Raw genomic sequence first — 26,090 nt, forward strand, 5'->3', positions numbered from 1 at the left:
ACGTATACGGGCATTAAAATATAGAATAGTCGTTGCCCGTGGAAAAATCCACGGGTTCGCCCGTCCTTTATATTTACCCGTCACAACAAAGTGGATAAAAATATATCGCATTTGATATTCGTGTTTCCGTAACATCATTTTCTAACTCAGCGGGGGGTCCGCGCAGAGACAGACAGACGGAATACGGCTATTATTATAGAGACTAGTCGTTCACACGTGGATAAAATCCCCATTTCGTGATTCCGTAACAGAACGCGCCTTTCGCGGACAGGCAGACAGACGGCTATTATTAAAGAGACTAGTCGTTAACCCGTGGAAAAATCCACGGGGTCGCCCGTCGCGTTTGCTCGTCCTTTAAATTTACCCGTCGCAACAAAGTGGATAAAAATATATTGCATTTGATATTCGTGCGCATTTTAAAAATTTCGTGTTTCCGTTACGGGACGCTGCTTTCGCGGACACACAGACAGACGACGGCTATTATTAAAGAGACTAGTCGTTAACCCGTGGAAAAATCCACGGGGACGCCCGTCCTTTAAATTAACCCGTTGCAACAAAGTGGACAGAAATATTTATCGCCTTTGGTATTGGTGCGCATTTTAGAAATTTCGTGTTTCCGTTACGGGACACGGCTTTCGCGGACACACAGACAGACAGACGGAATACGGCTATTATTAAAGAGAAGTCGTTGCCTGTGGAAAAATGCACGGGTTTGCCCGTCCTTTATATTTACCCGTCGCAACAAAGTGGATATAAAAATATTGCATTTGACATTTGTGTTTCCGTAACATCATTTTCAAACTCAGCGGGGGGTCTGCGCAGAGACAGACAGACGACGGCTATTATTATAGAGAAGTCGTTGCCCGTGGAAAAATCCACGGGTTCGCCCGTCCTTTGAATTTACCCGTGGCAACAAAGTGGATAAGAATATATCGCATTTGATATTCGTGTTTCCGTAACATCATTTTCTAACTTAGCGGGGGTCCGCGCAGAGACAGACAGACGACGGCTATTATTATAGAGACTAGTCATTGCCCGTGAAAAAAAATCCACGGGTTCGCCCGTCGTTTATATTTACCCGCTGCAACAAAGTGGATAAAAATATATCGTATATGATATTCGTGTTTCCGTAACATCATTTTCTAACTCAGCGGGGGGTCTACACAGAGACAGCAGACACACGACGGCTATTATTATAGAGACTAGTTGTTACCCGGGAAAAAATCCACGGGTTCGCCCGTCCTTTATATTTACCCGTCGCAATAAAGTGGATAAGAATATATCGCATTTGATATTCGTGTTTCCGTAACATCATTTTCTAACTCAGCGGGGGGTCCGCGCAGAGACAGACAGACGGAATACGGCTATTATTATAGAGACTAGCCGGGAAACGAAGAAAGCTAAGATAAAATGGCACAATGGCGGCCTTAAGCGGAAACAAATCAAATGAAAGCGGCTTTGTTCAAAATACGAGCATTATCAGCGACTATTTTTTACTTTCAGTAAGCGAATTTGTAGTGTGGGGATAGCCTAAAAAGAACAATGGCCGCTCCGCTCCGAATAATCCGCCTAGTGGAAAACCGGCTTAAGCATACGCACATATTATACGTTAATTCTAAAGAAGAACCAATTTGTATTATTTGATTGGCGTCAAAATATACAGCCATTATCAATATTATTTGTACCTAACTTGAATAATTGAATTCACATATTGCTCTAATACTATCTTATAAGAACCAGTACAAAACGTAAATATCTCTTGTAGACTAAAATGCGTGTTGGAATTAATTTTAAATGACCCAGACGATGTAAGTAAGCAAAAAAAAAAAAGCCATAGCTCTCTTTTATTGGCTCTTAACCTGACAGAATATTTATAGGATATACCTCTTTCAAGAAAAAATTAAACCCTTTCAGCTCATATTGCAGTATTCCCAACTTTGACCTCGTGGCTAGTTTTTTCGTCTATGTGCAATCTTACTGTACACCGTAATTTATTCAGTCAATGAAAATTTAAATTGATTGAATGCAAGGAAACAAGGGTGGGTAAACAAGATAATGAAAAGCTGGGTAAACAAGACAGCATTAAACTATATTTTCATTAACAAAATACAAATCGCTATTTGTTACTCAAATCAGCAAGGTTACTCGTAACCCCTATAATAAAAACAAAAAAAATTAAAACAGAAAAAGTAATATGATATCCTTCTTAACTTGCCAAAAAACTAATCCTCTTTTATCCAACTATCGCATTTTGTTGTCAGGCGTCAGAATTGTTGTTTCCGCCTAACATTTGATGGGATATAAAAACAACAGAGATGCCATGTACGACGTGGCCGACATTACATATGGCCTCAGAATAACAGAGGAATGCCAGTTTTCTCCATACATTTTTTGCAAATACTACTGAACAGCTCAAAGAGTGTGATAATGGTTCTCCACAGGTGTATAAAGGTTGCCCCAACTGGGTAAAAATGAAAATATCTGATTTATGCGCCATTTTAAATGCATGGAAATAAATCCGAACTTTCATATTAATTTACATGCCAAGACTTGCCACAACAATTTTATGACTTAAACACCACTCAGTCTTTTACTATCCCGCAGTTACATCACAACTGTATAAATAATACCGAAAGTAAAAAAAATCATGTGAAAATCAAGAGGTCGATACAAAATGGTGCAAAGTTAACAGCTGATGGTGTTAGAATTTTGGAGAATGAGAGCAAACGGGTGGCATTTGAGTATGATAGTAAAATATGACACCCACGATAAACTACCGTTGGTTTTTTGGATTGTAACTCTGCAAAACTTCATAGACATGCTTAGTACAAATAAGGTAAATTTTACGTCAGCGAATTTGAATAAGTCTATACGTGAAAGCCACTTAGTGAATTTTTCATTGTATTTATCAAAGAATTTCAATAAACAAATATTGTTTGTGCTCCTTATGGTTGAGAGGACGTGCATTCTACCCGAAGTAATAAATCTTGTAGTTATGTAGTTACAACAGGTATTTTGTTGACGTCAGCAGTTCTTTCTACGACTTTATAAAAATCAAAAAAATGGCAAGCCGTTTTTAAAATTTATGATCAATGCTGGTGGAAAATGCCTCCAAAATCTCCGAAAATACCAATAAAAACTTAATCGATATCAAAAGAAGCAGAGAACATAGAAAATAGAGGAAGATTATTTCTTCTATGACAATATCATCAAAAGTTTCACGGCCATAGTAGCTCTACTCTACGAAAGTTTCATTTAATTAATTCCATTTATTTTACAACCTGACAGGTGTCATTTTTTCTCAAATGATCCAAAACAGAAATTAATTAAGCTAGAAAATAACCTGAAAGGTGTACCGCAGAGATTCTGTCGAGCGAGAACTTTTCACAAGCAAACTACTTACTTGACCATATGCGCGATCTCCCAATTCGTCTCTGCCACCATGTTGGTCTCCATGGCAACACCACCGTCTGTTACTATCGTAATTTCGAACTACAAAGACAAATATAGGGATATTCAAAGTCAATAACTGCGAAATCTAAATTTGTCTTTACTAACTATGTAATATATTAGTTACGCTGTGCAATTTTGGGTACGTTGTAGAATATTGGGTAATATGCGAAACAGTGCCTAAGCTGTGCAATGTTAATTACGCTGTGCAATGTTGGGTACGCTGTGTAACAAAGGACAGAACGTCTGTCGACATGGCAATAAAAACAACATAAAACGACAAACAAAACAACAACAACTCTATATTTGTAATAAGAGATACAAAAATAACATCAGGTTAAATTACACTTATGCAATATTACAAAAATATTGAAGTAAAAATAATCTTGCTCGTGTAATATCTTTATCGTATATAATAAAATATTTTTTAAAAAAAAATATCTACTCATTTTAAATATTTTAATTTAAATTGAAAAAATCCAATTTAATACAAAAATCAAATGAATGGAAACGATATTTTTCTTTATCCTGAAGAATATTTTATCAAAATAGATTTTTAAAATATTTTCACTATGATACACAAAGCAATTTAATATTATTTTAATATCGTGTAACTCTGCCTTTAGGGAGGCTTGTTTATTATTGGTGGGTGGAGAGAAAGTTACTATTCGCTGATTTAAAAAATGACGCCTCCTCAGTTAAACCACAAGATCTTTTTATTCGATATATACACTTTCTTTTTATAAGAATCATACTTTTTAATTCTTAAACATTTCTTTAAATTAAAATGAGGTGAAGGCTCATAAATAAACCAATGTTAACGCTTTTTTTTAGGAAAAAGTTGTTTTCTAATGACTAGGCCTCAGCATTGTTCTTAGAATATTCCTAAAATTTTAGAAATTAAGCATTGGTGATTCTTATAAAAAGAAATCTAAAAAAAAGTGCGTATTTGATTTATTTTGGAAATTGTTGGCAACTAAAATCCGACGTAGCAGTGATCAAATTCGAGTACATATTTGTTTCTTCTCTGTGCAGTTGGGAATGTAAAGTTATTTCATAAGACTACAAAGCTTTTTTTGCTAGATACTAACGTTCATAATAGAAAACACACTGCGGGAAACGTTCTTCTTCTACTTAGGCCGCAATTTCTATTGAAACATAACAATCATAATACCCGACGCCATCTTATTATCACACTTTGGTAGATATCGTCTTATCGCTACGTTAATTAGGTTAGAATCATCAAATGTAGGCGTCTCTTTTTAAGCCTTTATTTGAATGAAGAATCCCACGAAATAGTAAAGTTTGAAACGAAATCCCTCATTTAATTTCTTACAAAAAATTTCGGCCTAGCTAAAGAAATTTTGCAAACATAAACTATATTTGTTTGCATTACGTACATAGCTATCCAATAAAAACGCAATACATAAAATCAGCAGTTGGTTTCTACGGCACAGGTAATGAGGCGGCTGGTTGCCACGACATCGATAATGAGCCATAAGGCTTATCTTAGGCGTGCATTTTCATTCCCATTAATATTTTTGAAGTTAAATATGACAGACAAGTTAGGATGCCACTTAATATTATTTTTCATCAGTGTTTCAAACTCAATTTGCCTGAAACAAGGGAAAAACAAATTTTAGAAATAATTTTTTTTTTGATATTGGTGTAACGAGATCATCAAAAAGCAACTATTTGTCTGCCTCCAAAAACCTTTTCTCTAAATCGTTTAAAAAAATTTTTTTTAACTTCGTGTACTGTTCGCATAAAAACAAAATAAAATACCTATTGTTGAAATGAAACACATGGTAAGGAATAATCGAATGGATTTTATCATCCTCTTTATAAAGATATAAAAGCCAATATAACATCAGAGCTCCTCCCCCTTGCTTCAAATTGGCTGAGATCAGATCAAAACAAAAGGGTCGCTAATCGCACCTTTTCTACGAATTCATGTCACCGAGGTTAATTACAGGTCTGTCTAGATTATTATCACTTTTCAGCCATGGCGAAATGCCAGCCTCCTTCATTCCAAAAAAATAATCCATTTTTAGGTATAACTGGCACTTTAATTTCTTGTGGTGAATGTCCATTAATGATATTTTGTTTGCCAGGAAGCCAAACAGATTACAGAAAAAAAAACAGCACCGCTCGTCAATCTAGTTCTGTAACCGATAAAAAAATTTAAAGACGGATGTCCATTAAAAAAAGAATTGGAACAGATCGAAACGAACAATTGTGATTTCTGGAATCTGATTGGTTGATAAAAGTTTCCGTTTCAATTCGTTCCGATCCAAACTGAAAGTTGTTCCGATCCAAACGGAAAGTTGTTCCACTTTTCTTGTGGACAGGAACGGAAAAAATTAAAACAACAAAAGAATTATTATAGCCAATCAAGCAGATAGCCAATCAAATTTAAGTATTTTTGTTGTTTCGATCCTTTTTTCTTTCGAGTGGAAATCCAACTTAACATCATTTGAAACCGCATATGGGAAAATACATTAGAATTTCCTGTTGTACGGAGACTTTTCGCGGCTTTTCTTGTCATTTATGCGAAAGTTTATACCTTTGAAAATTATCAATCATCAAAACGCGAGTTTTTTAACGCGAAGTCATGGATATTTTTCATGACTCCAAACAACCGAAATCTCAAGTTAGACATTTATTTCTACTTTAATCATTAACTTTTGATTCCTTGAAACAGTAATGGATGTAGGCTTTTGACCGCTAATAATAAGAGAGAAAAAAAGAAAGAAAAGAGAATTGTTGCCATTCGCCAAAGATTCATCCAAAATTACAATTCCCGAAACGTTCTTCCCGCGGAAGTTTCTGTCCCTAAAGTAATTCTTGGTTGTTTTGGGATTAGGGATTTCATTACAACATTGTTATTTAACAAGTAATCCTAGAAACAATTTGCACGAATTAGTTTATTAACGCTCCGGATTTAAACAAATTAAGTTTTAATTAGAGTGAGTTGCTGAAGTTTTTTCAATGCAACCATCACATGTTTTTTTAGCGAAAATAAAAGGTTAATTAACCATTTGTTCGGGTTAATTTTGTTACTTCATATCTTAACCAGTTGTGTACAAGGTTTTTCTTCTATAAGAATATGCTTTATAAAAATAGCAGGCTCGGATTTTAAGTCAAAAACAATGTCTATTGTTTAATGACGAGCCTGGTTAGAATTTTAATATTCTTATAAAAAAATATAGCCTGTTTAAAAATTCCGTAACCCTCGTTAATCGTTGAACGACAGGAGAGCTTAAGTGTAGGCAAAACGTGTCACGCATCCAGGTGCGATGTGTCACAAGTGGAGCGATAAAGCCTTATAGAAGTAATGCGTTTTTAGAAAATTCTCCGGACTGGATAAAATGGAGCCAAATCATTTTTGACCAGTTTTTGAATTTTTGACTTCATATCACTTTTGACAGATACATAAGCAGAAAACATTAAAAGCAATTCTCGTGATTGAAACAAGTCAGATTGGATCTAAATAAATGTAAATAAAATTGAAATGTTTTACGTTTCAGGCCAAATATTTGGCCTGAAACGTAAAACATGTATTAATAAACTTGCTTAGTACAGGTAAACCGTGTCGCACATCGGTATAAAAACACAGGAAACAGCCCGTTGTTACCCTGTCCCGTTAAAACAATTGGAATACTACATGTAAATTAGTGATTTTTTATTATGCAATTTACAGACCAAAGTAACAAGAATTTATTTCATGCACAAGTGGAAGTCATTTTATAAAATAATATATGTACCACTAGAGTTAGAAAACAAACCTTGTTAATCGATCGTGCGTCTCGATAGTACAATACGCGTAAACAATCAACCACCAACTTGACTGCTTCTATTTGGCTCAAGTTTGGTTTATCTTCCAGCGCTTTCCGTATTAACGGCTGAAACGAGAAACAATCTAGTTAAATAAGGTAATGGAATTCACGACACAATACAACGGCACGAAGTGCTGACAAATTCGTTTTTGTTGACATGATTACGACTAGAAATGCAAACGACTTTAACAAAAGCATTCTCATCAACGAGGAAGAGGTGTCAACACAGAAAGGGAGGCTACAACTTCTTTCTTAATGAGAAACTTGACAAGAGATCTACAATCATGGACAAAATTTAATCAAACAAGATAGCAAATTTTGGCGTTTGCTACCACAAGTGATGCCATAAGCTATTTCAATGTTAGAATTGCACACTTTAAACTTTTCAATGTTCAAAGCGGATTATTTGGTTAAATCCATACTCTTGAAATATGCTGACTGTTGCTGACATCAGTACGATCAATATCTACGAATTTCGAGACCTTCGTGGGCCTAGACGTCGTGTATTTTTTTTGTGCGGGTGCGCTGGAAAATATCACCTGGCCAACACCTGCGCAAATGTAGCGATATATCAGAGTATTAAAAATGATAAAAAAACTGCGTTGTTGCACTAATTTTGTACATAATTGTAGTTCGAAATATAGCTTACTTAACTACTTCCATATTTAGTGAAAGAATTTAAGCATGTATTTCAATGCCGGATAGCGTCAGGTATGCAATTTGCGGTATTTTAAAGTTATTCTAGAAATTAATAGATTTTTCGAATTGCATTACTTCAATAACAATGCATTGTGGACGATTCTACGTCTCTTGTTCATGGGCGGTGGCTGTAACTTGACAAAAGAATATAAAGAAATTCTAATACTTTTTGGTGGAAATAACCAACGTATAAAGATTTATTGTTAAACTTGCGTTTTTTAAAGAAGTTGTGAATGATTTAAAAGATGACAGATATTTCCTGGAATTTTTCATAGACGTTTTTTGAAAAAAATAAAAATAAATAAAACAAACTAAGTAATAGCATTGAATCTCGACACCTGCTGCTTTGTTTTTGGTGAGCAAGGTAATCAAATTACTGACTCAGCAAAATGACTTACAATTTCTATGGATGGTCACTTAAAAATACATTTTTGTTATTAATTCGTGTTATTCATATTCTTAATTATTATGGACATTTTCTATCAGTTAATTACCTACCAGCTAAGGTACAATCACCATTTTTCCTTTCACATTTCTATTTAAAAACAACTGCGTCTGGTCTGAGTTTAAATGTCACACTAGGAAGGAGCAGTGTTAAAATTTCAAGTTAAGAAAACTTACAATAGCAATATATGCACCATAACCAGTTGCGATACAGTTTTCTTCATATGCTACTCCCAATTTATCAACATAACCTAAAAATCTAAAAAAAATGGAAACAGTACATTCTCCAACCTTTTTATACTTTGAGCATACTTAATTTTTTTGCGATATTAAAATTTCTCATTATAGTCCTGACTGCTTTATACTAGTTTATTTTTCCTGACCATTGTACACAAAGATTTTCGATTAGTTGGGCTTAAAAGTATTACCTAAATATTAAACTAATTTATAAAAATATACTCAAGAACAACTTTTTGTCACAAAAGGAAGCTTTTAACTTTTTCTCACTACCAAAAAACGTCTTTGGTTATACATCAAGCATTTTTCTACGAATTATGTGGCACAGTTAACTTAAAATAGTGAAACATACGATTTTCCTTGATTACGTCCTCCAATGACAAGTGTATTCCATAGTGGATCAAACTTTGAACGTCTAAATAAAGCAGAGAAAATGGGTATAACCCACAGACACTTGATGATGGATTTTGAACGACTAACACTCACTTGTGATACATTAGCATACGTAAATAAGAAAACAAAGCTTGTGGAGTGTATTCATGACCGTCATCTTCTATATCGTTTTCAATCCTAAACAAGAATAACATTAATATCCAAAGATTGTGTCACAGACACAATTCTTTATCAGAAAGTTAGTCTATTTCTTGTCATACTGAAGAAGAACTACTTTGTTCATCACTAACCCACTGCCAAGCAGTGAGCGGGATTCGATCCGCGGTCCCCAGAACTGGGAGCCGCAGACAAACCCACTACACTATGTGCGGCAATATGTTAGTGATGAACTCAGATAGTTTATCCAGATGGTGTGTATACATATAGGTGAATATTTATCATAGCACATCCGTATTTTCTTCTTAACAGAGAATGCTTCACCCCAATCAGACCTCTGATAATGACGGGCGAGTATAATGCGTGTAAGTCATATTGTCTGTTGAGAATGAAATACGGATGTGCTATGATAAATATTCACCTATATGTATACACACCATCCGGATAAACTATCTGAGTTTATCACTAACATATTGCCGCACATTGTGTAGTGGGTTCGTCTGCGGCTCCCAGTTCTTGGGAGTAATAGTGGGACTTCTAAGTTATTTTTTAAGATGAGGGGTTAATAATACCTTAAAATGGGGGTCAAATTTGCAGATATTGGGTGTTGTCCCCACCAACACTGCAGATCACACCTCGGCCCCACACCTTTCATACACTCCCGTTTCAAGGTTTCTTTAAAATTCACAATATATTCTGCTCTCTTAAACAATATATATTACCTGGCATCCCAGCCTTCCTTTGTCAACTTAAAAATTCAGGCCAATAGAAAAAATGTAGGGAAAATATAAAAAGATTTGCGATTTATTAGTTCATAGAACTTAGGACCACAAAAAAATATATACTATTAGACTTCTAAGTAACGTTTAATCAGTTAGGCTTTGAAGCAAAAGTGTCAGATTGTGTTTATGTAACTTGAACTGAACCTTACATTTCCTAGTAGTTAGAGGAATTAGACAGTAAGGACAAAACACTTGAAAAGAACACACAGTGCACAAAAAAGGATAAAAAACAAACAATCAAAACAGAATGTGTAAGACTGTTGATATAAGATTAAAAACAGGATAGTCACTTAAAGATAAAAAATAGGAAGTTAGAAAAATACTTTAAAAAAGCCCTTTTGAGCCCTAAAGTATGGAGGGGCATAAAGTGCCCAAAGTCCATAACTTTTGACATAGTTGTGACATAAACCTTGGCACAAAGGTAATAAAGTAGTATAATTGTTTTTTTGCTTACGTCAACATTTTTTTGATCATCAATGTTAAAATCAATCGGATATATTTCATATTTGAGATTAGAATCGTGAAAAGTACTTGAATTCCTTATTTTCTAATTACTTGCTTATTTAAATGTGTGAATGGAAATAAATGTAGCGTTTAAATCAGAAAACATAAATGGACAAAAATTAAGGTCTTAAAAGTACTGCACTCCCTGTCATAGTAATGAAGACAAATCCCCTCTTTTTGAAAGTTTGTGCTTATTAAACTGTAATAAGAAGATAACTTACATCATAGAGTCTAAATATTCCTTTAACATTTGATAATCTGCATAATCACCTGATGCAACTAATGCTGTGTTAGAATTTACTTTCATGGTGCGAGATACTCCTGGAAATCTTGCTGTTGAACCATACGAGCCTAAACATCGAAACAGTTACTGTAGAAACAATTCAATTCGACACTTACTTTATTGGGATTACATTTCACATATTCTTAATTTAATTTCTGTGATAATTTGGCATTGCAGTATATATGAAATTAAATTTTGGAAAAAGAGCTGATTAACAAAAATTTTTAACTATACATTCTTTACTTAAAGTCTATTTTCCATGCTACCTGGAAAGTGTATCTTAATGAACTTCTTGCAATCTGATTTAGAGTATATTAGTTATAAACACAAATTCTTCCACATCAAGTTTGTCCTTAGTTACATCTTCCTCAATTTACTTCTTGGTTTTGTCCAGGAACTATGAAGTCCCTACACTTTCATACTTAATTATTCGCCATTCTTTCATTCCAAATTTCCCAACCAACTCAACCTACTTATCTGGATAACATCTCTACTTAGCATGCCTCTTAACTTAACTGAATTATTTCTGGTTTTCAAACTGGTGTTACACACCACCTAAACATTCTCGTATTATTCCTTCCTATACGGTCAATATTTTCCTGTTCACTTCTTATGTCTCACTATCATACAACATAACACTTCTTATACAGGCCTAATACTACCTACCTTTTACCTCAATCAATTAGGAAGTAACTCTCTAAACTTTTTCCTAGCAGAACCTATCCTGCAAGTAACATTTCTTCCAACACCCCTTCACTACTACACAAGGCCACTTTTGCACTACAAGGTAACACTTGGCTTCAATGCTATACTAATCATGACTTTAGACGCATTCAGTCGCAATGTTTCCACTGCTCAAACTTTTCAACTAATACTTCCATCAATTTTACTATGGAAACTAGATAATCTGCATACAACAGCTTTCATGAACACACTGCTCTGAACTCCTTCGACAGCACTTCTAAGTCTTAAACAAACAACAAAGGACCCACTATATACAAAACATGAGGGGTACACTAACATTCATGCTAAATTCATCACTAAGTTAATTGTTAATCCCGACACGACTTTTAACATTGCTGTACATAAACTAAACCATTTAAACCAGCACTCATCCACACAAACTTTCTCATAGCTACGTTATGGTGATACAGACAAAAAATGAGATTGCAGATCATAGCTAGAACTATGATCATATTTTAGACTTGGTGAGAAAGTTGGAAACCATAAATAGTACAGCCTGTTGCTTAAAGGTAGCGAAGATAAAAAAGGAAATTAGCATTTAATTATACAGTTTGAACAGCAATTAATAATTAGTCCTGGGCACTAGGTTGTAAAATACATGTCAATAATACCTAAAAATGCTAACTGCTACACTGCTTTATACACCTTGGCAGGAGGTTATAATGACAGACTTGATACAGAGGAAGTTGAGTTTAGATCTAACACAGTCTAGATCAAATTGGAAGAGGGTCATTAATATACCCCGTCCAACCCATGCTAGCATGGAAAATAGACATTAAGCCAAGATGATGATGATATTCAGGATAATGTATTTCATGCATAGTTAAGGAAAATATTTTTGTGTATGTTCATGTTGGCCTTTTGTATAAAAGATTTGTTTAGAAATAAAAGTTTTAACTGCATATTTCTTTTTCTGATTTGAACCTGTTTTACAGAAAGTTGTAATTTTCACAACAAAATAATTTTTTTGTGTCGTTTTGTTTACACTAAAGTTGCTTAATAAACTTTTTGTAATTCAAACATCCTCTGAGGTGTTCTGATTTAAATATTCCCTTAACAGTTGAATACTTCTCATGCAGGTGATTAGTGCGAACCGTACTCAGTGATTTCTTAAAACAACATGTCCCGTAATATATAATATAGATTTTTCAACATTCATAGTCATATACTTCAGCTATTTCTGATAAGGTAGGTAAAGCAAAGATTAAAAATGAGTGTGCATATAAAAAAAATTACAATGCGAGTAGATAACAGAAGACATTTAGGATGTTCCCCTTCATTCTTCTCTCCAGAACTTGTATACATAATTAATTGATGGTCCCTAGTATGTTTGGCTTACCCAACATATCAGCAGCTAGAACAACACCGCTATCAAACTTTATACCTATAACAGATGTACCAGTGGTGATTGGATACCTAAAATAAAAATAAAACATTTCAGCCAGACACGCTACATCTCACAGCCCTCTGAATAGACCAAAAAACATGAAGGCAAAGTTTTTCCATCACTAATGATAGTTTAAAAACAAAAAATCAGATTACAGCATCCAGATTTTTGTTGGAGTGGTTTTTATTGATAACAATGTAGAAAAATACAATGAAAAGTTTTAAAGAAAATTCATTTAATAAATTTCTACCTAAAGGTAAAATAAGAAAAATTGAAATGATCATCGGTTTATACTAAAGTTTCTACTGTATTTTTATCATATTTTGATGTGTAACAAGATGCAGCAGCATCACGTTTTAAAAAGGTGCAACTACAAAACATTCACAGTGGTGACACACCCAATTCTGTTGTTCAATATACACTTGGAAAAACCAAAGTAGTGTATGCTACTTGGCCTGTAACCACAAATCTCGCTGAGTTTTGAAGCCTATTGGACAAAATAAAAACTTTGTCTTGATGCAGCCACTAACTTTGCAAAAAATAATTTTTTGGGAAGACGTTTTCAAAAATGTATTCGTTTTATAAGAATATGAAAATTCAAACTGGGTTGGTCATTATTCTTATTTCTTTATTGTTTGTTTTTTAACTCTATTTCTCTACACAATAGGCCTAATTTTTTTAACCTGAAATACCAGCAAACAAACTAAATACTTATAAAAAAGCGTGTTGCATTATAACAAAAAAAGGGGTCACAGTGGTTATCTGGACGAGTGTTTTTTTCTTTTTATCAGGCTGAAATTTTGGGTTAAAAACAATTGGTCTATTATTTAAACAATAGAGAAACAAAGAATAATGACCAGCCTGGTTAGAATTTTTACATATTTATACGAAAAATTGTGTAATAGATTTCAAATTAAATATATATGGCAAGTTGGGGACTGTCTCTACAATCGTTTCACATTTTATACGAATTGAAACGATTATGATTGTTTCGAGATCATATCATCATTTTTAAAATTGTTTACAGATTGTTTCATGAAATGAAGGTGAAACGATTTGAAACGATTGTGAAACGATTGAATTTTATTTTAAACCCTAAGCTTAAAAATGATACGAAGTGGAAGCGAATGGGATACGAATGGGAAACAAGTCCGAAACTATTTTGAAAGGAAATTCGAAATGAATGCGGAAGCGAATTGTTCTCCCAAAAACAATTAAAAAACAATATAAAAACGTGATAAATTGCTTGAAACTATTTTTAGAGATTCCTTTCTCACTTCCATTAAATAGGGTAATAAAACTACGTAGTTTCGAAACCAACTATGGCTATATTTGCTACCGTTTTTATAATTATTAAATGATCTACAGCGATGTTTTAGCTTCCTACGATCCTGTTTTTATAATTTTTAAACGATCTATGGCAATGTTATAGCTTCGTACGATCGTGTTTTGATGGTTTTTAAACAATCTACGACAATGTTTTAGCTTCATACGATCGTATGAAGCTAAAACATCGCCATACATTGCTGTAGATCGATGTATATAGATATTTTAAATAATTTGATAATAAAATTTCTTAAGAAATTGGTGTGTGTTTTTAGCAAAAAAAATTTTTAAAATCGTTTGAAATTCGTATAGAGATCGTTTCAAAAAAAAAAATTATACAAATTGAAACATTTATTTTTGAAACTATCGTGGAGACGATCCCTTGATTAACTTTGCCTATGTCTTGTATGGATGGTTGGTATAAAAATGGAAAGCTGGGAAATTTAATACAGGTCAATTGTTGTATTCAGTGTTTTGAAGAAAAAACAAACACTTTCTGCACTTGCGAAGTGTTTATCCATGTGAATTAACGAAATCAAAGTGAAAATAAATCCATGTCGTTAAGGTAGATATATTTTTATACAATTAGTTAAAAATACCTTTTACAAAACCAAAGTAAAGATAATGTATACTTTTAGAAGCTTGAATACATTCACAAAAACTTTTAGCACCACAGGCAATAATATTCAACAATTTTATACATTAAATTGATACGTTTCAAGTAAGTTCTGCACGTAGACTTAATTGTCTTTTCACTAAGCGGAGATGGTGTAGTGGTAGCACATTTGACTTGTAATCATAAGGTTTGAACCTGGCTCACTTTAAATGCAGTGTTGTCAGCCCATTTGGTACCGTCCACTGACCGTTAACCAGCTTGTGTGGCAGGCAAGCAAGTTAGAGCAATGCTATATGTATCTCTGGCGGTAATGTGACATTGTTACAGTCGGACTAGAGGAAGAGCCAACCGTTAGGATAGATTCTCCAAGGCATTAAAACTTCCCGTTACTTACTTATTTACTTACTAGTCTGCTCAGATCATTGTTTCTATTTTCTTCACAACAAAACCATCATTCCTTTATCATTTTGCATAAAAAACATACTAAAATACGTCTTGACGAATTTTGGAACTTTACTGCATTTTAAAAATGCTGAAATATATACGCAACCTGACAGTACTTAGAATGTTTTTAAATTGCATGGGTTTTGCTTTGCTCAGAAATTCCCAGAGAGAGGAAAATTCCCTGAATTCCCCCCTTTACTTTTGCCAAAGCTTATTTTTTAATCTTTCTTTGTCATACTTCTATACTCTTTAAATTTTATGGTGTTGTGATTTAGCAACTTGGCCTAAATACTAAATATTCACAATTAGTTCTGTTGTGATAGCCCAGTTGGTTAGCAGGTTGCACTATGATTCAATAGTCTTTTACAGTGCTGGTTGGAATCCCCTAGGTGCCGTTTTTCCAAAATAAAACTTTGAAATGAAACCTTGTTGATGACATTGATAGTTAGAAGTTAGTTAATTAGTTTAGTTAGTTGGTTGGAGGAGATAGTAACAAGTATTGCTGATATATATTTATTATAGAATATTTAATGGCTCTGCTATGCAAAACTATAAAAATTAGATTTAACCTGTTTTATGGGGATATTTTGTAACACCATTTTAAGGGGCACTAATTTTCAACCTTGTTCCCAGGGCATTTTGCCTTGTTGATGAGGTTGATATCGTGAAAAGGCCCTGGAACATGTTGGTCACATGATCGTTATAATTTATTATAATGATAACCAAAAATTAATTTATAAACAGTTTTGCCCTCCAAAAAAATTATTTCTGCCCCACGCCGGAGTTTAATGTAAACAAGAATACAATAAATATGGCGCTCGATTTACTTTTTGGAGGTAATAAAAATCCAGCTAAAAATTTGAATCAACTTTAGAGAGGCTCGTTTGAGAAATATGTTGGAAAAAAATACCATTTTTAGTTCTACATGATAAAGCAAAATTATCTTGATATTTAAATTGGTATATGTGAGGTGTTTGTCTTTCCTTGCAGAACTAGTAGTTAGCTAGCTACAGCATATACCGTCCAAATTATGTGAAAATTTTAATTAATAGCTAGTAGCCATATGTATCAATGTTGTTAAATCCATTACCCTACTTGGGTACAAAACTCAATTTTGTTATTCAATGCTTGAGTCTATTTTTATAACTACTTCAGTGACAAACTAGCTGTGTTCTTTTTAAATCTTATGTGGGCAAATTAGCAAAATTATCTGTCACATTTGTAAGAAAGATTTTGTTGGCTAAAAATCATGCAACTGACCTTCATGGTGACATATATGTTGTTTATAAGCAAAATAATGCAGGTGGTAACCTGTGCAACAGTCCATTCTAAACTATATTTAGACAGAGGCATCTTTTTGACTTGAAGTTAAATTTTTTTAAATTTGCATGTAGTTAAGATTTAGAACACATATCAGTGAAAAGATGCTAGTAGTCACAGTACAAAAGTCTTTAACCATAATTTGACTTTTTTCACCTAAGGTCTGCATTTTTTGATTTTTCAGATTTTTTCCAGGCATGCACAAGTATTTTGTAAAAACGTAAACATTGAAAGTTGTACATAAGGGATCGTCTCAAAATGTTCGTATGTTTTTTTCGTATAATTATACGAACGCTACGAAGTACTTCGTTTCGTGAAACGAATGTCATACGAAGCGCTTCGTTTCAAATAAAAAATGTAAACGAAGTTTATACGAACTTTGTTAATATATGATACGAACTTAAACGAAGTTTTTTTACCGTACAAAATGAAATGATACGAACTTTGAACAAAGTAAATTGCTATACGATCTTGAAACGAACTTCAAAAGTACCGGCGTGATTGCGCATAATAACGAAACCAGAAACAAAAGAATTAAACGATTTTTTTTTAAAGACGAAAGAAATAATACGCACTTTAAACGAAACCAGAAATAAAAAAAGTAAAATATACGAGGTTGACTTCTTTGAAAAGACTAGTAAAATTGCATATTCATAAGTTCAATCTACACGATCTACGGCGATCTTTTCGCTTTCTACGATCCTGTTTTCATGATTTTTAAACGATGTACGGCGATCTTTTCGCTTTCTACGATCCCGTTTTCATGATTTTTAAACGATCTACGGCGTTCTTTTCGTTTTCTACGATCCCGTTTTCATGATTTTTAAACGAGCTACGGCGATCTTTTCGCTTTCTACGATCCCGTTTTCATGATTTTTAAACGAGCTACGGCGATCTTTTCGCTTTCTACGATCCTGTTTTCATGATTTTTAAACGATCTACGGCGATCTTTTCGTTTTCTACGATCCCATTTTCATGATTTTTAAACGATCTACGGCGATCTTTTCGTTTACAACCATCCCGTTTTCATGATTTTTAAACGATCTACGGCGTTCTTTTCGCTTTCTACGATCCCGTTTTCATGATTTTTTAAACGATCTACGGCGATATTTTCGCTTTCTACGATCCCGTTTTCATGATTTTTAAACGATTTACGGCGATTCTTTCGCTTTCTATGATCCCGTTTTCATGAATTTTAAACGTTCCACAGTGATCTTTTCGCTTTCTACGATCCTGTTTTCATGATTTTTAAACGATCTACAGAGATGTTTTTGCTTTCTACGATGCCGTGGAGACGATCCTTAAGACCTTAGATAATAAATCCAATTAGAATAAACGAAGTTCGTATAACGAAACGAACTTTATAATTGTTGAAAAAATTCCAATATAAAACTATAGATAATAGTCCAATTATAATAAACGAACTTTGTAATAGCAAATTATTATATGAACTTCTTTAAAAATACGAACTACATACGAACTTTATTTTAAATGATACGAACTTTATACGAACTTGTAATTTTGATGATACGAAAAAGTTCGTCTTAAAAATAAAATGATACGAAAGATTTAATAAATCGATACGAAGTTTTTTATACGAATTATACGAACTACGTACGAACATTATGAGACGATCCCTAAGTAGGTAAATATAATGAGCTTATTTAATACACTAACCAGGCCCATGGAATGTACTTTGAAATACAGTGTACAGTGAAACACTAAAATGTGGAACTTATTGTGCTTTTTGACATTGGCTTATAAGAAGAAAACTGTCACAAATTTGTCATATCACAAATTTATTCCTATTTACCTATATACTTGAGGACAGAGACAGAAAAAATGATTTTGCATTTTAGCTGACCTTACTAGGTTTTATAATTACAGCAATATAAAAGAAGCTGATAAAGGTTTTGTAACAAAATTTCTAAATCTGGACCAAATAAGAACAAACAAAAGGTTTTTTCACAAATTAATTCTTCTAAAGCCAATGTATCATACTGAGAAATCTTAACATCAAAACATCCATTATTATATTATAGACCAGCAATTGATTATGCTTTACTGGCATATTTTTTACATGTTCGCCAAGTACAAATAGCATTTTTGGAATTAATACCCTGCACCTATACAATAAACCAATTATTTATACCGTTAAATATCAAATGTTGACCCTTTAAGGAAATAAGATTGGTGGCAGTTTGTATATACAATTAAGAATAACATGGCAAATTTTTACATTTTAGAATTGGTAGAAATAGAGTTTTAATTCTCATCATCATCATCATCATCATCATCATCATCATCATCATCATCATCATCATCATCATTCTTGGCTTAACGTCCGTTTTCCATGCTAGCATGGGTTGGACCGGGTATATTAATGACCCTCTTCCAATCTGATCTAGACTGTGTTAGATCTAAACTCAACTTCCTCTGTATCAAGTCTGTCCTTATAACCTCCTGCCAAGTCTTTCTCGGTCTGCCGATGGGCATTGCCCCAGGAACTATCAAGTCTCTACACTTTCTTACCCAATTATCCCCCTCTATTCTTTCCAAGTGCCCCAGCCAATTCAATCTTCTTATCTGTATAACATGTTTAATTCTACAGATACTTAGCCTGCTTCTTAGCTCATCTGAACTCTTTCTGTCTCTCAGACTGGTGTTACACATCCACTTAACCATTCTCATATCATTCCTTTCTAAACGGTCAAAATCTTCCTGCTTCACTGCCCATGTCTCACTGTACAACAAAACACGCCTGTGTAAGAAGTTACACAGGCGTCATACAACCTACCTTTTAACTCAATTGACAAGACTCTGCTAGTCAATAAAGGAAGTAACTCTCTGACCTTTTTCCAAGCAGACCTATCCTGCAAGTAACACTTCTTCCAACACCCCCTTCACTGCCTAAAATATCACTAAAGTAACAGAAGTTCTCAACTATCTCTAACGAGCCACTGTTGTACATCATTGAAGCTGGAAATACTTCATTCTCTATAATCTCACCTTTGCAACGCTTGCATACAAACTGAATGTCAGCTTCTAACCTTCCACCAATACTACTGCACCTCTTATGTACCCAATGCTTGCAAGTCTGACAAAAAAATTGAGTTACTACCAACCCCTTTCCTCCAAACTCCACAAGGCCAATTTCCAACTACAAGGTCACAGGTCATTTTAAAAAAGAAAAAAATTGTAGAAAATGAGTTGCACATTTGGATTTATCAGCATAAACTACATCTGATAGGAAATTTTGAATAACATGTGATTATTAAAACAGGCTTTATTATATTTTAAATTTTATAACAGTTTGACTGTAATATTCAAATATAGCGAACCATATTCACTGCAGTTGATTTGTGTAGTCACTTCGTCATAAAACATAGCCCTTGAATATGTTGTTTATAAATATGTGGATAAGTAAAGCTGTCTTGGTATGTTATGTTAGCTAGGTACCTAGCTATATAGTACACACTACGCTGCGGCAAAAGCAAAAGCTAACAGCTCATGCATTTTAATGGCAACAAACTTTCAAAACATTTTATAAATCAAAGGCATTTTGCCAATATTAAAGAATCAAGTTAAGCCTGATCAGTAGAGTAAAGTCAGTAATGTTCTGAAAAAAGTTTTTCTGATGTTGTCTTTTTTTCGACGGCCATCTCTAAAGTGGCTATTGACGCGAGTGTTAAATTTGTATCTCATTATCTTTGGGATTTCAAAAATACCCAGTATATCTGGGCATTTTTGTATCACGTGACCAGCCTGTTCCAGGTTCATTGTTGGCCACTCCGTAATAGCGGCTCAGGGGCCACAAGACCCCAGGGATGAGGTCGACTAATTTTACCAGTCTGAAAAGAATAAATGCGATGACAATCTCACTGGACACATGACCTAACCAGCTGTCAAAAAATAACTTTCCTAATTTTTTTTAAATTGTTCATTATCTCAATTTATCTATTGTATTAATACAAGTTGTGTCCGTCTGTGACAAAGTGGATATCTTCATTTTCCTTTGATGATCACACGCGCACGCCCACACACACGCCGGGATTTGTTTAGGCGTGCAATTAATCGTACATGCAAATTTTGTTTTCTTTAAGTCTGAGATAGCTTTATCGAAATTACGAAAAAAGGGAAATATGAAGCCAGAGAATGAAGTCGGAGAATGATTTAAGAAGGCTTTGCAACCCTTATCGTTACCTTGGATTTTTTTTATGTACCTAGATAACTACGTAGTTAAAACACATACAAAAACAAAATAATGAATTATTACAGATCGTCTGTAACAACGATGTGCGGAAGATTCTTTCTCATGTTTTTATAATTTTATTATCCAAGTATCTATTTATGTATTAGAAAGTATTTGAAAATAGCGAAGATAAAAAAGAAAAGAAAGAATGAATATCATTCAAATTAAATTCTTAAATTTTTTACTGTTTTTAACAGCATTTATCAATTTTGTCCTGAGCACTAGCTTGTAAAATACATGTCAATAACACCTAAAAATGATATCTGGCATACTGCTCCATTACCAGAAGCAAATCATTTCAATATGCTCAATGTTATTGCAAAGATATAAATAGATTAGAATAACATTCAATACAAAAGAAAAATTGAAAAATAAAGCACGTAAGTGAAGTAAGGTCATAAGTATTGGGTTCTTTAAAAAACTTTAATTTGTGTTATTTGTGTCATTTGTTAAAGGAAAACGGCAAATATTTATATGTTTCGTTCAGTAGCGTTTTTGTGATTTTAAAATTTAAGCTTTATATAATTTATAATCGTTCTTACGAAGAAATAAAGTTAAAAAATAACTCTTCTGTATTCCCAGTTACTTTTCTGATTGAATCAGCATGCAACAATGTTCTAGTAACTCCATGTCATGTCTAAGTACACAAAAACACAAATAAAATTGCTCTACTTCGTTATCAGGGCCTCTATTCACTGTCTTGATAATAGTGCTTTACTAAAGAGAAACACTTTGAGGCGGAAAAAAGGTTCAGTTGTGGATCAAGATGATAGAGATGATTGAAAAATGGTATATTACATATAAAAATGTTAATTGGGGTAAACTAAGACTAACCTGGTTCACAATCTTGTTGGTTATTCAGCATTGCTAACTTAATTGATGTGGTGCCCTATGGCTAATAGTCAACACTAGACTATAAAATAGACTGTCTATAGCCTGTTACTTATTAAAGGGATCCTTAGGTACTTTTACAAGTTAGACCTACTTGAATGGTTTTAATGAGAAGTTCCCAATGACATATCCACTTTTTGGTAAAAGTTCATGTATATATTGCTTTTAAAATACTTTGTTCTCTTGCAACCTCGGCTGCTGTTTTAAACTTCTTCTTCGTTAAAAAACCAATACTAGCTCCCCTCTTTTTTGTGGCACATAACCCTATCATGCAAGATTTATGGCACCGCTCAAATTATTGACTTTCATCCACTAGAATTAATGACCTTCAAAGCCAAAACAATTAATATGCCTACGCAAGGAAGTTATCATCGATCTATACAAATGATTTTTGTTTCAAAAAAATATTGATAGCCTCATATTAACTGAGCAATAAAAGGAAAATTTTAAAATACAGTCAGGCCATTTCGTAAGATTTTAGGTAGACATGCGATAAATAGCACGCCTCAATAATTCCGCGCGTACAGTACGCATGTGATCTTAAATTAAATTTTCAAGAAGCGAAAGCAAGAACAAAATCCCTTTACCCTCGTACACCACGCAGGGGCTATTTTTTAGCGTGGGGAACATACAAAGAGCAAGTTCCACCAAAGTTGACAGTGCAAATTTAAACCAATGGTACGAAAAATTGTGAGTAAAGTCGTTAATTAAACTTTGTAATTACTTCTGGGACAAACAACAGTTAATGCAAATTAAATTACAGAAAGTTGAAGCATGGCCAATAACGATATTTACATTACAATGCTAAGGATGGATCATAAAATTCCTTACTAAAATAATGTTCCGCTACCATTAAAGATTTTATTTTTTACTTGTTTTTTTTTAGTTATTTTTGAACTTATTTCTCCAAAAGGCGATTATAAATATATACAGCTTAAATTAAAAAATCCCAAAAACGCTACTAAAAGGCAGTGAATGAATTTAATGTGACAAAGTTTATTAAAAAACCAAATATTTATGACCTATCTCACTTACATGCTTTATATTTTTTTTCTCAATAATGATTTTCCAACTCTCTCAAAAACAGGATTCTAGAGATCAATTTTTTATTCTATTTTATTATTTATTATTTTTTTTCTAGTTATTTTAATCTATTTATATCCTTGCAATCACATTGAGCATATTGATTTGCTTCTGGTAATAGAGAAGTATGACAGGTATAATTTTTTGGTGTCAAGGGTCTCTTTAAGAGACAAGAGAGGAGTTGAACATCCTCCACCATACCTTAGTTTAAAGGGGCGATTGTGGAAGTCCCATGAAATGCCACATATTGATGGTGTCACTTTGAAAAACACCCAGTCCGGTCTGTGAACGGCTAGCGCTAGAAAGGGCATCCAGCTGTAAAACAATGCCAAAACTCTTTATTAATGACCGTAAGAACAGTTGATCAGACAAACTGCGTAAACAGGACTGGAACTCTAAAGAGTGAAAGTTTCGCACACCGTAGGACAGATGTCAGGTGTGAGCATCGTCAGACCGTTACCCAGCTATCACATCACAAGGTAGATACCACTAGGTTAAGGATGACTACAGTACAGTCTGAATGTAATCTACCGCGTACATGCTAATATCACACCTTTGCGTGGAGGACGGCAGTCATTTGTCTTTTGTTATAATTAAATCCCTTGAGCGTTTTGCGAGTTTATATTTGCGTGTTAAAAAACAATGCGCTCGCGAAGAAATATCGGAGCAATTATATTTCTTGTAATTGCGAGATGCATTGTGTAAATGTATTGATAAGCTATTCCCTTAAGTATTAGCGTGAAGAAATTAAAAAATAAAAATCTTTTGCGAAGTTTTATAATACATTATGCAAGAATGTATTGTTGATTAAATTACTTAAAAAGATTTCAGCACGTTTAATTTAAAAAACATATGAGACGCATTGTTCACAACTATTAAATGCCGCTTTTGGTTTATAAACTTTTAAAATGCGATCTTAAAAAACATTTCTACCGCTGCTTTTCGTTTTTAAACTTTTAAAATACAATGTAAAAAACATTTCCATTACCGCAGACAAATTTAACTTTTCTAGAGAAATGACATTTCGTAAAAATACAATTGCGTCCATGACAAAAAAGTATACACCAAGCAAAAACTACGAATATGCTTTTTTAACTTGATAAAACCTAAAAACAAATTAACTTTAATGAAAGACTTTTTTGAAAATAAAAAAAAAAATATACTGGCTATAAAAATCGTGGAGCTCGCGAAAATAATCGTGGCACACACGATCCTTTGTGGAGATAACTTTTATATTTAATTACTGCAGTTAAAAATTTCAAAAGAGTTCGCGCAAAATAGATTGCTAAAATTGATCTTGCAACCTATTGTGATTGAACAATCGATCGTGTGGGGTCATTGTTTATCAGCAAGGCAATTATTTTCTTAAAAAAACAAAAGCTATCGCAATGTTATTGTTCTGTGTAACTATTCATGCAAGTTTCCTATCCCAAAGGATTACATTCAGACTGTACTGTAGTGTAAATGCTGGTACTCTGAGAGGTAGAGCAGGTGAAATAGTTTAAATGTTAGAACGTAGATCTGTTGATATGTGTTGTGTTCACGAATTCAGGTGGAGAGGAGCTTCAGTGAGATTTGTGGAAGGTAGGTGTGGAAGGTAGGAGGGCAAGGTATAAGCTTTTTTGGATTGGTAATAGTGATGGATATGGAGAAGTTGGCATAATCGTTGCAGAGAAGTGGGTAGAAAAAGTAATAGTTATGCGTGTTAATAGACGTATTATAGTGATAAAGTTTTTGATAGGTAATAGGATTGTCACTTTTCTGTCCGTTTATGCTCCACAGTGTGGACTCAGTGAGGAAGATAATAATAACAGTCACATCAAAGTTTGGAGACACTGAACTTGTCATGGTGGGCAGCAACTTTAATGGTTATGTTGGGAATTCATCTGAAGGTTATACAGGTGTGCATGGAGGCTATGGATTTGGGAGCAGAAATAAGGAAGGGGAGAGATTGCTTGAGTTTGGAATGGCAACGGACATGGTGGTTTCCAACACATCATTCAGTAAGAGACAGAGTAGGCTGATAACATATGAGTCAGGTGGTTGTAAGACACAGATAGATTACTTCCTGGTTAGAAAGTCAGACAAGAAAGTGGGGAAGGACGTGAAAGTTATATTGGGGGAAGAGTGTGTTTCCCAGCATAGTTTGCTGGTTTGTGATATTATCTTGTAGATTGTTAAAGAAGCCAAGTGAAAGTACAGGCCCCGTCGTAAAGTCTGGAAGCTGAAGGAAGAGATTGTAGCAAGACAATTTAGTGCAAAAGTTCAGCAGTTAGCCAACAATGATCAATGTGATAGCGACAATGTTGAAAGTACTTGGACTACTTCGAAGAATTGTCTTCTAGAAGTTTCTGATGATACCTGTGGGTGGACGATAGGACCAGCTAGACATAGACAGACCTGGTGGTGGAATAATGAAGTTGACCAGTGTATAAAGGAAAAGAGGAAACTTTCGAAAGAGTGGAAGTCAAGTGGTAGTAAAAATATTTACTTAGAAAGTAAGCGTCGTGCTCGTACAGCAGTGTATAAGGCAAAATCAGAAGCAGAGAGAAACAGATTTGCAGGTGTGTTAAGAAGGGAAGACCAGTGTAATGAGGTATTCAAGACAGCAAAGCAAATGAAGAAGACTAATCAAGATGTTGTAGGTGAGAAGTGTTTACGTAATGATGAAGGTGTTTTGGCTAGCACAGAGGAGGAGAAAAGTGTAGCTTGGAAGAATTATTATCAGAGGTTGCTTAACACTGAGTTTGATTGGGACGAGGATAATTTTTCTGATGATGATGTTGTAGAAGGGCCAGCTATGCAGATCAAGACAGAATGGGTAGTGTAGGCTATTAGGAAATTGAAGATTGGCAAGGCTGCAGGAGTATCAGGTATTGTTGCAGAGATGGGAAAAGCATCTGGATATATTGGAGTTGAGCTTATTACAAGTCTTGCTAACCAGATTATAAAGGCTGGTGCTATTCCGAGTGAGTGGCAGTTGAGTGTAATAGTGAATTGTTTCAAGAGCAAGGGTGATGCATTAGAAAGAGGTAACTATAGAGGTTTGTAGTTGGTTGATCAAGTAATGAAAGTTATTGAAAGAGTGATTGATAAGTTACTTGAAACAAAACCAAATTGCATCTTATCTATATTAACTTAGGGATCGTCTACAAGATCGTTTCAGTTTTGATACGAATTGAAACGATTTTTATTGTATGGAAATCGTTTCAATATTTTTTCACATCGTTTCATAATCGT

The 26,090-nt window shown here is 33.9% G+C and overlaps 1 protein-coding gene across 1 annotated transcript in view; it reads right to left on the reverse strand.

Moving 5' to 3' along the window:
* Nucleotides 1-2,068: 2,068 nt before the first annotated feature.
* The window catches only part of LOC130657178 (proteasome subunit beta type-4-like), a 28,998-nt gene continuing 4,976 nt past the window's right edge, over nucleotides 2,069-26,090 (reverse strand). The window contains exons 3-10 of the mRNA XM_057460145.1: nucleotides 12,871-12,947; nucleotides 10,726-10,855; nucleotides 9,156-9,239; nucleotides 9,022-9,084; nucleotides 8,610-8,691; nucleotides 7,239-7,355; nucleotides 3,404-3,492; nucleotides 2,069-2,154 (exon numbers count right to left, since the gene is read on the reverse strand). Of these exons, the coding sequence (XP_057316128.1) occupies nucleotides 2,142-2,154; nucleotides 3,404-3,492; nucleotides 7,239-7,355; nucleotides 8,610-8,691; nucleotides 9,022-9,084; nucleotides 9,156-9,239; nucleotides 10,726-10,855; nucleotides 12,871-12,947 (655 nt within the window). The 3' untranslated portion in view covers nucleotides 2,069-2,141. The remainder of the gene's footprint in view (nucleotides 2,155-3,403; nucleotides 3,493-7,238; nucleotides 7,356-8,609; nucleotides 8,692-9,021; nucleotides 9,085-9,155; nucleotides 9,240-10,725; nucleotides 10,856-12,870; nucleotides 12,948-26,090) is intronic.

The sequence above is a fragment of the Hydractinia symbiolongicarpus genome, chromosome 9 (genome assembly GCF_029227915.1).
Source record: "Hydractinia symbiolongicarpus strain clone_291-10 chromosome 9, HSymV2.1, whole genome shotgun sequence".
Lineage (NCBI taxonomy): Eukaryota > Metazoa > Cnidaria > Hydrozoa > Anthoathecata > Hydractiniidae > Hydractinia > Hydractinia symbiolongicarpus.